The following is a 16646-nucleotide window of genomic DNA, read 5'->3' as shown; positions in this document are numbered from 1 at the left end:
AAGAGGTTTCCTTACGTACTGTCTCGTCACTGAGAGCTCGCTGGAAAAATGCAGATGAGAAAACATCCCACATTCGGCAGGAATGCAGACACTCTGACGTCGAGACAGCGACCTGTTGTGGCACGCTGGCCTAGGAGTCTACCTGTACAGGTAATCACAGGTAATCCAAAAGCTATTTTTGGCTCAGGGTGTGTCAGAGGATGTTCTGACGTCTAAGGCCTAACAAAAAAAAAACTTTTTGACATTACTTACACCTTGCCGTCAGTGCTAAAAAACTATACTATTTTATAATAAATATATAGTTGTAGTCTACTTATAAATTTATTCTACTATTCTAATTACCCTTATACCCTTAGGTTTATTACTATCACACTGTATGTTACACATTTAATGCCATTTACACATGTATTGCACATAATTCTACAATATTTACACATGATTCTACAAGTTTAAGAACTTTTAGTGTATTAACCACAAATTATTGTTCACTTTTAAGCAATGCACAGCTTGATTTACTGTATGACATTGTGTGTTTGGTATCGTAAGGACACAAAAAGTATGATGTGCGTGGCTTGAAACTCGCAAAGTGCATGAATTAATCCTCTTAATTAATCAATGGGTGTTTTGGGCATAACATGAAATAAACTAATGAGCCTGTCACTTGCCATTCACTTTAGAAGATTTACTTTGGCAGATTGATATTTAAAGGTGTAGCGACTTGCTTGTTCACGTTGTCCGTTATTTTGTATTCTGTTTATTGCTAATGTAAAAATTTGGTATGCGCCCTCCTAACTGATGACTGTTGTCTAAGCTGTATTCAGTCAGTGGTGCACCTGTGTCATTCCCCATTGTCAAGCTAGCAATACACCAGATATTTACCTGAACACACCTCATTTCGAGACCACTATGGCCATCGGAGTTATGTTCTCTGATAAGTATACTATTTAAACGATGCAGACAGCAGGCGTGAAAATAGACTGATAGTGTAGTATGACATGATGTTTTATCATGATTCTTAATGCTTACCCTTTGTACAGTTTTAACCAGTGTCCTTTTACTGTGGTAATGCAACTGCCTAACCCTCTTCCCCCCTTTACCTTGATAACATTACCATTGTGACCTTACCCTCACCTCCCATTTCCTCCACTCATATTCTTATACACTTACTCCTTCCTGCTCAACCTACTATATGTAACCCTGAAAATCTATTAATTTGGTGAACAGCACCAGACCGCTGATAGACTGTTGATCAACTAAACTGTGTCTGTGTATAATTTTCTGTCTGCATGCAAATAAACTTCTTCTGACCTCTGTTTTATGAATTTCCAACACATTTTAGCAGAGTTCCACATACAATTACTTATATAGTTAATTATAGCCTTCATATAAAACAGGTAAATGACTAAAGTAAGCTTTTTCAGAACACACTCAACCACTGGCTTAAGTTATTTGTGAGTAACCGCAGCAGAACTGAAGTTTCAACCTGTGATATCTGTCAAACTGACCACATCTTACAGTACAGCAGGACTTTCAGAAGTGTCTATATTTACAAGGCTACACCTGATTGTGTGCAAGTGTGTATGTATTTTTGTTTATTTTCAAAACAAAATGGCAAAAAAAAAAATTGTGTCATAATATGAATTACAGGCTTACATTTAGAAACGCATTACAGTTACCATTATCAAAGAACTTCTTTCATTTGTGTGGCTTTGACTAGAATGTAACCAAAGTAAGGTCAAGTATATAGTGCATATGCAGTGAAACATTTTTCACAGGTTCTATATGCAAAGTAAAAAAATGTAGGCTGCAAAAAAACTGTCACCTTCTGAAACTATGATCTTACGCTTGCTTTTACACACTCTCTATCTCTGTATAGCTCACCCTCCTCTACTTGGTTACTCATACTGAAACATCTCTGTACCTCCTGCCAGCATGGGACATTTTCACACAACCTCAGCTAACCTCATTCTTCCGTTTGCAGGCGAACAGTGAGGAAGTTGTTCTCTGTTAAACATGCACGTAGATACATCTCAGTTTGAAGCAGCATGGACTTCTGTCCCCTCTAATCACTTACAACCACACAGATCAATGATCACACTGTGAAACTGAGCTGAGCTGAGCTGAGTTACAGGGCATTGCAACACACACAGTTTGTGCTGTGTGTGTGTTCATTTGAGTGTTTAGTGCCCCAGTTCTCATCCCAGAAATCCCAGACTAAACCACGTGTGGCTGGGGGACTTCACAAGCCAGAGCTTAAAATACAGGCTAATAATTGCTGCTTTTTAACCACTCTTAGAAACGCTTAGAAACACATACTTAAACACATTATACCTCTTTGCTCTTAAATATAGAGCAAAATTGCAGTTGTTATTTTACATAGTTAAAATACACCTCTAAATGACATTATTATTACATGTAGCTTATGATTATATGTAGCTAAGCTATATCTTAAAACCATTTACCTTTTTCACCAACACTTACTCTTACAACAAGCAGCTAAATTACACTACAGATTATAACCTTGTGTTGTGTTTACATGTAGCTACTTATTACACCTCATAATGTCTCACGCTCCTTCTTTCAGTAACCTGTTATTATTACATGTAGGTAAAGCACATAACAGCCCTATGTGTTACTCAACTGGATTGTGTGACGTTTCTCTCAGAGTTTCTTTTTCTTGATCTGAGAAGTTTTTTCCTTGCCACAGTCACATTTGGCTTGCCCAAGAGATGTTTGTACCCAGAGCCATGTTAAGCTGCTTTGTGACAAGTTTTGTTGTCAGAAGTGCTATATAAATAAATATGAATTTAAATTCAGTTAGCATTGTGTATGCAATGGTATAGTATGTACATCAGTGAAAAATATAATTGAAAGTTTCCCTTTAACCCACATTCATTAATCCTGCAGTGCATATTTTATTTCCCAATACACCTAAGCCAGGTAAGCCCTCCCACTATCTGGCTGAGGTGTGTTCGGAACGAGAATATTAATAAAATTTGTACTACAGACCTGACAGACAGCCCTTATTCATTAGCTTAGTGTACTAATGTACCAGCAGGTTTCAGCCCAAATCTAACATGTATGACTGCTTTATACAGGTGGAGGATGTCCTGTGGTAAGACTTTAGAAGCAGATGTCTGGGATAAAGTTGTCAGGTGAGGCCTGGTAACATCAATAAGTTTGGGTGCCAATTATTTTAGCATTTTACCATTTGGAGCATTTTTGGTGCCAGAAACAGTCAACATGATGATCAGCATGATCGTATTGATCATATTAGATGTTCTAATCAAGTCATTTAAACATCATAGTTTGTTTTTTTGTCAAAGTACCCCAGATTCTTATACTTGCCTATTTTTAGGCTGGTCGGCTTTTAACAATTCACTTTCATTAAATGACTATTCCTTTAGTTACTGCTTAATACATCTCACCCTTTGAGATGCAATTGGCACCAGGTAATCAGTCATTCACAACATATGGCACTGGTTTTAATGCTATAGCCCATAAGCACTTATTTGCAAACTAGAATTTAAAAGTGCACATTTTTCCATGAGAGTCAAAAAGATGATATTCTGTTGTATTTCTAGGCTCTTATGTCACATGTACTACAGTACTGACTCAGTGTGTGTTTTAGAATGACTACTCCAGCAGTTTTAGAGTGTGATTTTCCTTTTTCACTATTAGTGAGCAGTGAATGTGAACATATTGTAAGTTTCTACCTTCCATCCTGCTGAGCTGTTGCTGTCTCCCTTGTCCCTAAAGTAAGGCACACTCTTCACCATCCACTCGTAGATCTGACTAAGTGTGAGGCGCTTCTCGGGAGAGCTTTCGATGGCCCTGGTGATCAAATCCGCGTAGCTCATGTTGCCCCAGGCGTTCCTCCGCGAGGAACTGCTCTTCCTCTGGCCGGGGAGAGGCACCTGTTGCTGCTGAACCAGTCTGGGACTCTGCTGCTGCTGGCTCTGCTGGGGCTGCTGGTGGACGCAGCCGTCCGGACACTGGAAGCCGCTGCATGGGACAAACCCTTTCCCTTCCTCTGGGTAGTCCTCAGTCTCCTCCAGCAGGCTCAGGCTGCTGATAAAGTCCACATTGCCCGGCTCCTGCTTGACAGAAGGCGCCGGAGAAGATGTGCTGGAACCACCCGGCTCCGCGAGCTCCGGCCTCTGAAGCGGCCAAGTGCAGGAGCGCGGGCGGGAAAGAGGCTCGAAGTCCGGGTCGAAGTCGACCAGCTGCCGCTGCCGCTGCTCAGCCATGGCAAAAACTAAAGCAAGACAAGCGAGTTTGCAGAGCTCTTTGACCTAAACTAAGAGCAACTGTGCATGGTTGGGTTTCGGCAAGTGTTCTGTTGTAAGAGCTGGTGTTCGCGTGTGTGTGTGTGACAGTACGTCTGAGTGTGTGTATATATTTTGGAGCAGCTCAGTGATGCCCAGCTTTCACCACGCTTCAGCTTTCAAGCACTTAGTTGTAGTAGTGGCGTGAACTGACGCCAACAACAGCGCTGACCACGCCCACTTTCTGAATCACAGCGCTGTGCGGCCAGTCACGAGTACCGAACACAGATCTATTTACATAGCCCCGCCCCTTTACTTACTGTACTTAGCCACACTCTTCAACCTGTTAGTCTTTCACTTTCCTGAATTTCCCCAATAGCAGCAATAAAAAAATAAAAATATTTTACCCTATAAACAGTTTCATTAAAATATGCGTATTAATATCTTTAAAGTTCAGGTGAGTTAATTAAAAAGTATTAAGAAATCAGAAATCAAAGCAACTACAGGTAAACACACCCTTAAAACACGAATCTGCTGACAGTACTGCCAGCAAACTCACATTTTATTAACATTTGCTGGCTTTGAGGCTTTACTAATTTAGACATTAATTACAGGATATATTGTATGTTGTACTGTGTGTCACTAGAGTGCGCCATAAACCACCAATTCTGTTCCAGCATCAACAGTAGAGCAGACTACACCTGGTGGACATGAAAAGATCTACAGTCCCTATGCTACACACTATGCTGCTCTCAAAATAACACATTTAGTCAGAAATTAGGCTTAACAGGTAATGTGAATAATACAGGAATGTCTAATGTATTTAGTTTTAATGCATTAATCTGCTGACTTTTTTACATTTCTGTTTAATTCATTGGTTGAGATACAAAGTCATGCAGAGTGTGTTTGGATTTATTAACAGTGGTCGTAAAAGAAACCAGCACCTGCCATAACTAAAACAAAAATATAGTGTATCCTGGGTTTAGTTTGTTATTTTGATGATGGTAAAATTGTAGCAAACCCAAAGAAGGTAAGTTTTCAAAGGGACTACTTTGTTTCACAATGCTCTGCATGTATCCCTCCACCATTCAAAGAGATGTGACTTGAAAAACAATTCTTCTCAAAATGTTTTAGTAAATCAGAGTCACAGGCACAACTTTCATTTAATATTGTAAATAATTTTAAACAATCACTTTAATAATAGTAACCAGTCCATTCACGTGTTTTCCACAACACAAACACATCTTGAAGAATGTGTCCTTTCCCTGCTTTCACAATGAGATGTGCAAGTGTGTGCAAGTGGGCCCCTGCTTAAAAGTCCAAAACTCTGGCTGTTCCCCACCTGTTCTCATACAAGATCAACAGCATCTACAGCTTCGGTCCTTAGCATGTAGTAAACATTTGTCCAGAGCATGTGTCAGATGCGGATTGTGTATGAATCAGAGTGTGTGACATAGCGCACCCAGCGCTGGGACAGCCCTGGGTGGGTTGGAGACAACCGCAAAAAGCGGATCTGAAGTCCTGTACAGGTGTGTTTGGGCAATTCAAAGCTCATACTGACTGGCCCCACCTCCAAGAGTGAGGCAGAGCTAAGACCTGGAACCTCCACCTGTAGGAACAGACAGCATTCAACAGGGTTAGTATCACTTTCTAAACAAACAAGGGTTCTATACTTTTTATAAAATCTAAAATACTGAAAATACACTGAAAGCTGTGGTCACCAGTAGTTTAAAATACGTTTTAATACTGAGAGTTTACATAAAACCAGTAACTGCAAAAATAATTATGGCATGGTACTGCAAATTGTAGATTTCACTGAAGGCATCAAAACTTTGAATGAACACGTGTAGTTATGTACTTAACAAAAAATGACCTGGCCTCCATGGTCACTGGAAGTAAACCCAATCGAAATGGTTTGGGGTGAGCTGGACAACAGAGTGAAGGCAAAGGGGCAACAAGTGCTAAACACCTCTGGGAAGACTGTTGGAAAACCATTTTAGGTGATCACCCCTTGAAGCTCATTGAGAGAATACCAAGAGTGTGCAAAGCAGTAATCAGAGCAAAGGGTGGCTATTTTGAAGAAACTAGAATATATTGTTTTTTTGTTTTTGTTTTTGTTATTTCACCTTTTTTGTTAAGTACATCCACGTGTTCATTCATAGTTTTGATGCCTTCAGTGAGAATCTACAATATAAATAGTCATAAAAATAAAGAAAACGCTTTGAAAAAGAGAAGGTGTGTCCAAACTTTTAGCCTGTACTGTATCCTACTGTTGTAAACATATATACAGTTAAATACGGTTTCTAAAAAAATACAGGGCAAAACTGTTATTTAGTACTTATGAAATTATAGTGTTAGCTCACATATTCCTCAATTCAGTTGTGTTAAAAATAAAAATGTATTTTTTGGTCAAGAGCTCTTCAAGTCTAGTATATAACTGTAGAAGTCAATATCTCATACAACAACCTGAGCATTGGGCCCTCCCTCTTTATGGGGTCTACTAAAGTCATTAGACATACCACATGTCTTTTACATATTGATTGTGGCTATATATTCTTTACCCAGTGGCACCTATAAAATTATTATGAAAATACAGCACAAATTACTTGAATTTCAACTTACAATTGCATAACACAGGATTTATAGTTGCTACAACTCCCTTTCTAGTCATTTGCAGCTACAGACCTCTTAAAACACACCCCTCCAAGACTACACATCATGTGAAAGGTGCCACTGATTACTTAACACTATAGGATTTAAGCAGGACTTGACCAATATAATTAAACATTAATATAACACTGTAAAAATAATGCAAACTTCACATTCTACAGTAGAATACCATAATAAATTTTACAGTAAATAACTGTGAAATTAGATCACAGTAGTAACATATAGGTAGGCCTGTCGAAATAATCGCATTATCAACTTATCGTACAATAAATGGACATGACCTCAATAATATTAGGTAATGGTGATATTGTCTACTATGTTTATTTGTATGTTGTTCACATATATAACAGTGAACAGTATTTTATCCAGTCGTGCAATGGCCAATGCTTCAAAAACTGCGACCACATACACACATTGTGGATTGCATTAGGTGAAAATATATATATATATAAATGTGTTGTTATGCTATTCTATAATCATTTTGTCATGGATGTAATGGTCTTAAAATTACAATAATATAAAAATCAAAATCATTTCTGGTACATTTTGTTCACAAAATATTCTTATTGTGACAGGCTTACAGTGCATCCGGAAAGTATTTACAGCGCTTCACTTTTTTTCCCACATTTTGTTACGTTACAGCCTTATTTCAAATTGTATTATATTAATCTCTTTCCTCAAAAATTTACACAAAATACCCCATTATGACCATGTGAAAAAAGTTTTCTTGAGAGTTCTGAAAATGTACTAAAATTAAAAAAACTAAGAAATCACATTTACGTAAGTATTCACAGCATTCACCATGAAGCTCAAAATTGAGCTCAGGTGCATCCTGTTTCCATCTATCATCCCTGAGATGTTTCTACAGCTTAAATGGAGTCCACCTGTGGTAAATCCAGCTGATTGGACATGATTTGGAAAGGCAAAAGGTCCCGATGAGCACAGTGGCCTCCATCATTCATAAATGGAAGAAGTTTGGAACCACTAGGAGTCTTCCTAGAGCTGGCCGCCGTCTAAATTGTGCGATCGGGGGAGGGCCCCGATGACCCGATGGTCACTCTGTCAGAGCTCCAGCATTCCTCCGTGGAGAGAGGAGAACCTTGCAGAAGGACAACCATCTCTGCAGCAATCCACCAATCAGGCCTGTATGGCAGTGTGGCCAGGCAAAAGCCACTCCTTAGTAAAAGGCACAAGGCAGCCCGTCTGGAATTTGCCAAAAGGCACCTGAAGGACTCTCAGACCATAAGAAACAAAATTCTCTGGTCTGATGAGACAAAGACTGAACTCTTTGGTGTGAATGCCAGTTGTCATGTTTAGAGGAAACCAGGCACTGCTCATCACGAGGCCAATACTATCCCTACAGTCAAGCATGGTGGTGGCAGCATCATGCTATGGGGATGTTTTACAGCAGCAGGAACTGGCAGACTAGTCAGGATAGAGGGAAAGATGAATGCAGCAATGTACAGAGACATCCTGGATGAAAATCTGCTGCAGAGCGTTCTTGACCTCAGACTGGGGCGACGGTTCATTTTGAATCTGATTGAACATCTCTGGAGAGATCCCATCCAACCTGATGGAGCTTCAGAGGTACTGCAAAGAAGAATGGGCAAAACTGCCTAAACAGAGGTGTGCCAAGCTTGTGGCATCATATTCAAAAAGACTTGAGGCTGTAGTTGCTGCCAAAGGTGGTTCTACAAAATATTAAGCAAAGGCTTTGAATACCTATGTAAACATGATTTTTTTTTTCTTTTAACATTAATTTCACATGATCATAATGGGGTATTTTGTGTAGAATTTTGAGGAAAGAGATTAATTTAATACAATTTGGAATAAGGCTGTAACGTAACAAAATGTGGAAAAAGTGAAGCGCTGTGAATACTTTCCGGATGCACTGTACATATATGTAATTTGATGTAATGTAAGGTACAGTAATACACATGGTATTTTACAGTAAACTTTACACTTAGCAGTTAAACACCATACTGAAATATCCAAATGCTGAGTTAAATTATAGTAGTAACCCTGAGGAAATCTGGTAAAACACTGGCAATCTTACTTGCCAGTATTATACTGTGGGTTTACAGAAAAATATGTTAGTGTATTGCCATAAAACCTCCCTACCAGATTGCTCCTAAATCACAATGCATTTAAAGAGTTAGAAGGAATAATACTGTTACATCTGCCTGTTAATTTACAGCTAAATACTTTTTTACAATAGAAAGCCATTTGTTTATAAATAACAGAATAATACTGTTGGCTGTTGTTTTCCAGCATTTTCTTCAGGGTTACTGGACTCCAGCAATAGATACGAAACAATTTACAGTAGATATAGAATAATTCATAACAAATACTTAATAATTCAGTCAACATAGTACAGACTATGTCATAGTAGATATTAAGTAAACAATTAATTCATAATAAATAATGAATAAAAAAAATCAGAAACCCAGATGATGAGCATACCAGTGCTCATCTACATGAGCATTTAAAATTGTCTATATATAATCAAGGCGTATTTGTATGTAATGGATTCTAAGCAAAATCTGCATTATTTGCTTTTTAGTATCACCTTGAAAAGTGCAGATAGCTGAGCTCCCCCAGGGAATCGTGGGATAGACCAAAGAATGGCTTTGTTTTTAAGTTGCAGATCTGCTGTCTGGTCAGGGCTGCTGAGCTCCTGAGAGAGACTGTATAGAGAAAAATGAATTAATGTGATGATAGGGAAATTGTGTAACTGTGACACCATCATTACATTCTATAATCATAAATATATATATATATATAATATAAATATTAAATGTGCTAAAATACATGTTTGTACGTGATGTATATGAGAACAGAGATTTCAATTGTCAGTTTTCTACATGTTCTTACCTTAAAGAACTCTTTGGGACAGGAACAGTAACAGAAACATTTAAGGCAGTGCTGCAAAAACAGAACTGAGTCATAAGTAATTATAAACCAGTCTTTACCAGTCATGCCAATGCTAAAAGTCATTTGGATTATCATAATTTGTACATATATATATTTGTGTGATGTAATATACCTTTTAGGAGGCAAATCACAGCGTAGCTTGAGGAAGATTAATAATCTGTGGGAAGAGGTGGCAACTGTTAATACATTTTTCACAAAAGTAATGATTATTCAGGGTTTAGCAGATCACAGTCAGTATACCTGTTTCCATAATCCTTCTCCACCGTGGGGAACAAGCGGAATGGAGGAGCACAGGGCAGCTCATCACTCAGCTGGTACTGCATAAGGGTTTGCTAAAAGCATAAAAAAATAGTTTGAGTGCCTGTCATTTTAAGACAAGCCATTTTATAGTGTAAATGGTGCAGATGGCAAGCTCTAAAATGGGATGGCGAAATTTGCCTTTTTCGCGAAGAACGGACAGACATACCTGTTTAATCTTCCGACAGGCAGTTCCAAACCATCATGTCTTATATGTTCTGAGACCATAGCACTAATTACAAGCAGCAGCAGCAACATGAAGCGCCACTACTAAACTAAACACAGATCTTTACAGCATACACAGCCACTCTGACCGGAACTAAGGGATCACCAATAAGCTTCCCTTGCATATGTGAATAAAACTGGATACCACTGAAACTTGAACTGTACTTTTATTTAACTTCTCTTTAATTAAGCAATGATTATGCATTTTCCCACCCACACAGCCACCATTTTTGAAAGCCACTATATTTCATTTCTGAATTAAAAGGATGTCCTGTGACTTTTGATTCAAAGCAGTTTCAGTTTCCTAGACATGGACAAAGTCTGTTCTTGGAAAAGGGGAGGAGGGAGGGTGTGTGTGCATAGGTGTCTCTATAAATAGGGCTCTTTGTTGTTGTTCACAGAGTTGTGGGTTCAACACCCAGGTCTGCTAAGCTACCACTGCTGGACACTTGGGCAAAGCACTTAAACCTTATTGTTCCAGGAGTGACCCTATGCTCTGACACCAGCTTTCTAAAATATAAATCACTGGGACATGCAAAGATGAAAAAAAGATGCAAAGATGCAGCACCACTTACAGACACAGATTTTATTATTATTTTTTTTATTTTTATTATTAATAATAACATTTATTTTTTTCCTCTTTAATCAAGAATAGCTCTTCTCTTGGTCTTGGAAACTGTGTGTGTGTGCACATTTGTGTGTGTGTGTACTTGTAATTACCTCTCCTTGGCTGGGACAAACTTTCAAAATTCTGTATGTATCAAATTCATCAAGCTTCACGGCCTGATGGAAACTACATTCATCAACCCGTACAGCCATTCCATAGCCTGAAAGAAGAAAAGAAAGAGGGAGAAAGAAAGTGAGCAAGAGATATAAAATATAACAGTAAAGTTTTATTATAAATATATAATTTTGATTACCAATCATAACACTCTTTTATCCTTTTTTCATATTTATTCCTACCTCTCAGTTGAGACTTTCCTATACTGAACTCCTCATTCAGCCCAATCCTCATCTCTACACAAAAAAAAATGTAACAAGCTTTTATTTGTAAAACATTTAAAACCATTTTTGATTTATACTAATGAAATGATTTTAAATAATGTTGCTTGTCTCACCTGAACAAGTGGGAAGATAACATTTTACCCTGATCTCTCCCTCAACATCTGCTTTCATCAGAACACCCTGGAAAGAGGACACGTAGGTAGATGTGATTAACAGTTTCTAAAGACCCTGTCTGCTTTAAAAAGCCAGAACTGTGCACAAAATTACCCGCGCCACTTACATTGGAGCCGATAACCACAGAGATTCGCTCCACTACGTCCACAAAGATTTCATTTTTTCCTCCCTGCAAACACACACAATAAATGCTGTATTTTCGCTGTTTTTCACTTTGTGAAAGTTGTTCCTTACATCCTGTCTGGACATCATGATGAATGGACAAAGAATGGTCATAGAAGTGCTTTAAAAAGAATCGGAAGGATACAAAACATCCATTTATTTAAATGTTTGAGACTCCAATGCCAACACTAGAGAATATTACAAAACATGATTTACTAATTATTTAAGCAACACTATGTAGCAGTTTTATTTTAACACAGCATCTTCAGATTCATGTTGATGCTCCACTGACCGCAGCATGGAGAATGGCATCTCTGTCATTCCCACTCCGAACTGGAACACTGCTACTGCACAATGAAACTTTGGTGGAGCTACATAAGACTTACGCCAAAACTACATAATGTTTTGTAAACGATGAGTCATATTTATTTAAAATCCTGTAATTTGACTCTGTTGCATCAAACTTCTCAAAAAATTAGTGTGATTTGCATTTACTACACTGGTGAAACGATGAAAATGATGAAACAATTTTTGAGTGCATAGGTGCAAAAATAAACAAATTTTCACATAATGTTGCTCTAAATGCAAGAATATCCCATTAATCATTCTTACTAGTCTAACCACCTGGACCAGTTAGTATTAGAAAACAATCGCCGGTCCTACCTGCTCGCTCCGATGGGACATGATGGGGCGAGTGGCAGCAGCACTGGGAGCAACTTTACTCTGCTGCGTCTCAGCTCCAAACTACATTGGAAAATAATGGGTGTTAAAATGTCCTATATTGTTAAAAAGAGGTGTGCTACTATTCAAATGAACAGAATTCTGACAAACAGAATGCACTTGCTGGAATGTAACACATTAAATCTCACCAGGCCAACATTGCTAAGATCAAATAGACTAAAGGGTTTGGAAGTGACCGCCTCCGTCTGGATGAAGTTTTTCAGGATATCAGTGGAGGTTGTCTGTATGTAGCCATAGTCCTAATGATCAAAATGATAAAAACAGTCCAGAAGAAAGAAAGAAGAGGCATTAATCAAATAAAAAAATAATAATAATTTGTAGTAACCAAAAATGGGTAAATTAAAAATTGCTAATAAAATTAAGCAAATTTACCAACTTTTCTTTATATTATGTATTCATTTGGTCACTGTGTAATCCAAATATTTTAAAATGAATGAAAGGCATATGTACTTACCACCATCTCATCCAGGAGCTCGTAAATAAGGGCAAAGTTCATCCGCACAGATTTCTCACACAGACTGCCACAGTAGTCTTTAGTTAGAGCTGCAAGCCTGCAAAACATTCAAAAACATTAGCTTCATCCTCAAGAAATGCAAGGTGACTTTACACAACACCAAAAAAAACCCCGCATATTTTAATGAAAAAGTGGCAAGTGACAACGCTGTTTACCTGTTGAGAAACTCTATGATGGTGAACGGAGAGGCGTCAGTCTTTGTAGATGCTACCCAGTAAAGTCCACCTTGTCTGACATGAATGAAGTTTAGATCTTTATGACTCTGTAAAACCAAAATAAGAAGGTAATTCTTTAGCCACAATTAATTTGATCTTTATTACAGTAGTTACTATAGTTTGTGGCTTCTGGTTTGAGGATTTTCTCTGGCCAGTCGGCGCTCTGCAATCTATACATGTTACATAATGAATCACATGAAACAGATACTGAAAAAGTACCCAGTTTTAAGTACTAGGTACCAAATTTGCAATATTTTCATATAGAAAAATTTAACATCTTAGTAGAGTCGAGTCGCATACATAGTAGAGTCGATGACAGAACAGGCTCCTTGATGACAGAACAGGCTCCTGATGACAGAACAGGCTCCTTCCTACCTGCACTCGCTCCTGAAGGCTTACGCTACCTCCCGGCCGCTGCGCTCCTCCAGTGAACGTCGCCTCGCTTTGCCAAAAACTCACACAAAGCAATCCAGACTGTTCTCATACAGAGTTCCCCAATGGTGGAACAAACTACCTTCCACTACCAGATCAGGAGAATCTCTCGCTATCTTTAAGAAACTCCTGAAGACAGAACTCTTCAAAGAGCACTTACTCTCTTAACACCTCTAACACACTAACTACTTCTAACCTCATTTCCTTCTTCCTCTCCTTCACTCCTCTATCCTATTACTCCCCTTGTCCTCCTTTTATCCCTATCCAAAGATGTTTTACCTTGAAACTTATTTTACATTGTACTTGACTATTGTAAGTCGCTTTGGACAAAAGCGTCTGCCAAATGTAATGTAATGTAATGTAATGTAATGCATACCATAAGTACATGCAGTCAACATGCACCTATGTTAAACATGCCTAAAGTACAAACCCAAAAAAGTTAAATAATTCTGAACATATTACCATCACCACAGGAGGCTGGTCTCCACTCAGTGCCGTAACCATTTCATAAAAAATGCTGACAGCATCTTTGTCAGCTTCCCCACGATCTGTAATAGTGTTAAGCAAAATGCAAACAAGCACACAGGAACAGAGATAGAACCTAAACACTAAAACCCCATTTAGTGGCAGCTATACTGCCATAACCTGCTGTTAGGTATACTAGCTGGACATAAGTATTTAAACAGCTGCTCATTTATTGTTTCTTTCTAAATCAAGGGCATTCAAACAGAGTTTATCCTGGTTTTGTTGGAATAAGTCTCTCTAGGGTTTGCTTTCTTCTAGATTGTGGAACATTGCTGTGAAGATCTGACTGGATTCAGCAACAGATCAGGATGTTTTTGTTTTCTTTTATCTGAGTCCCATATACATTTAGCATTAATTCTTTACAAGAATATTGTGTATTTACATCTGAAATACTGTATTATTAGTATATTTTTTCAACTCATTCCTGCATACATTCTTTAGCAATGCTTACATAAATATATACATACCGTTAAGTGTCTGCAGTCCAACAGTATGTACATTATTCTGTTTTTTTTTTTGGTGGGCATTTAAATGACAAATGCCACTACATAGGCTTGTAAACTGTTAAATCACCTGCTAATGTCATACAATACAAATTTAGTTTATTGTGAAAAGTACCTAAGCAACAAACACCCTCTGGTGTCATTACAGCTACAAGATTCTGCATTATCTGATAGTAATACTGGTCCATTTTTTATTGAAATCACGGGATACAGTCCATGCAAAAGCAATGATAGCAGATAAAAAAGAACATTTTACAGTTACAGTATTACTGTATCTAGTCCTCTAGACAGATAGGTAAACTGACAGACATAGTTAGATTAATATACGGACAGACAGGCATAGAGACAGTCAATGTTTTAAACCTAGGCGTTTTATTTACAAGTATTACTATTAATATGAGCTGCATATTACAAAACCCAGGGGTTTAAGTTACATACTTCACGTTCAGTATAAACTGAACCTTTACAATCCTACCTTTACATGTTTAACTTAATCATACAGTACTTTAGAGAGTTCTGTGGATCAGTAATGAAGGATACAGTCTTTGTAAATGAGATGGTCTCCTTTAGAGGATAAAATAAACACTTGAGAAATCATTTTCCGAAATAGAAAACAGAATCAATGTATGGCTAAGATTACGCGCATAGATGTGCAGCAGGTCACCACTGAAGTTCCATATTACAGAACCGCGAGCAACATTTATCTATAACTTATTCAAACATAGATATTACTCATAACTGCAGCTGTTAAATTATATAAAATTAAATATCTAGCTGTGAACACTAACCTAGCACTGTAAACAACCGGCTGCTCTTTTCCGGACGGCCAGTTGAAAATTAATCATTAGCGCCGCCTGATGGCCAGGAGGAGAAACTCACACACGCGGGTCTGCACCAGAGACAGAACAGCTCAGATATGAGAGATGTGAGGTAGAGTTTATCAGCCAGAAACCTCTCAAATTCAGTAAAATTCAATTAATCGTCTCATGTCCATCTCTCTATGGTTGAGGATTACTTTAAATATAAATAAGATAAATTTCAAATTAATGATTAGGCCTACCTAAATATGCAAGTGTATCATAATCTAAAGTATTACTATATAAGTAACATTTTTGTTTGGAAATTTAAATTGGTTGATTACTGGCTGTTTAAAACCACACATTCAAATAGAGACTTTAGATTTAAATTCAAATGAAATCACCCTGTGTCTACAACACACCAAACAATCTCATCTCTGCTGAAAGAATACTTTATCTTTAAAATGGGAACGTCAATGGGTAAAAAAACATTTAATTGTCAAATGTAAAGTAAATTTTTTTTTCTACAGTTTAAAGTCATTCAGACTATGGAGGAACACATAAGGAATCACATAGTAAAGTGGTAAACAAACCAAATTTTCTTTTAGATTTGAGTATACTGGTTTGAGTAGAGCAGGCACCTACTAAGTGCAAAACAGACAAGATGGCATGTTGGTGCAGAATGTTGTGATAGCCATGCAGGTTCTGATGAGAGCCACCTGCATGGTCCTGATGAGAGCCAGTTTTATTATAAAGTTCAATTGTCTTTGCGACTGCACTTGAGAATAATTTCAAAATTCTTAAAAAAATCTGATTGACCCTTTCTTGTCTGACTTTCAGTTCTTGAAGTAATTGTAGAGTGTAGTTTTCTTTACTTAGTTGAGCAGTTCTTGCCATACTATGGATTAGAACATTCACTGTATACCAACTCTACTTCTGATGGTCTTAAACACACTAAGGGCAAGCAAGTAGTTAACTCTTGACAAAGCACAGCTGTTAACTGAAAGCCATTCGAGGTAATTAACTCAAAAAGCTCACTAAGAAAATGCCAAGATATCCAAAGCTGTCATCTAAGCTCCCTACGGTGCCTACTAAAAAAAACATACTCTTTTATTACATTTTTTTTTCTAAATAATTCCATATATACCTCATAGTTTGGACGACTTTAAGATTAATCTACAAGT

At 37.7% G+C, this 16646-nt stretch overlaps 2 protein-coding genes across 3 annotated transcripts in view; both read right to left on the bottom strand.

Moving 5' to 3' along the window:
* Positions 1-4456, bottom strand: part of foxo1b (forkhead box O1 b) — a 39338-nt gene extending 34882 nt beyond the window's left edge. Inside the window, exon 1 of the mRNA XM_007259452.4 lies at positions 3717-4456. Within this exon, the coding sequence (XP_007259514.3) occupies positions 3717-4250 (534 nt within the window). The 5' untranslated portion in view covers positions 4251-4456. The remainder of the gene's footprint in view (positions 1-3716) is intronic.
* A 956-nt stretch (positions 4457-5412) lies between these two features.
* On the bottom strand, positions 5413-15555 carry ap4m1 (adaptor related protein complex 4 subunit mu 1). 2 transcript variants are annotated; one of them, XM_022681111.2, is made up of 16 exons: positions 15454-15555; positions 15206-15229; positions 14100-14185; positions 13146-13252; positions 12931-13027; positions 12605-12715; positions 12399-12479; positions 11680-11742; positions 11513-11579; positions 11358-11411; positions 11115-11221; positions 10113-10204; positions 9985-10029; positions 9813-9863; positions 9508-9625; positions 5413-5877 (listed from the first exon to the last, which is right to left on the bottom strand). In XM_022681111.2, exons 3-16 carry the CDS (start codon positions 14139-14141, stop codon positions 5686-5688), a joined length of 1227 nt encoding a protein of 408 aa, XP_022536832.1. In that variant the 5' UTR covers positions 14142-14185; positions 15206-15229; positions 15454-15555; the 3' UTR covers positions 5413-5685. The 2 variants fall into 2 exon arrangements, with proteins under 2 accessions (XP_022536832.1, XP_007259515.1); XM_007259453.4 differs by having other exon boundaries at positions 15206-15509.
* Positions 15556-16646: the final 1091 nt, after the last annotated feature.

The sequence above is a fragment of the Astyanax mexicanus genome, chromosome 20, assembly GCF_023375975.1.
Source record: "Astyanax mexicanus isolate ESR-SI-001 chromosome 20, AstMex3_surface, whole genome shotgun sequence".
NCBI classification, from domain to species: domain Eukaryota; kingdom Metazoa; phylum Chordata; class Actinopteri; order Characiformes; family Acestrorhamphidae; genus Astyanax; species Astyanax mexicanus.
This window is presented reverse-complemented; position numbering and strand designations above follow the sequence as displayed.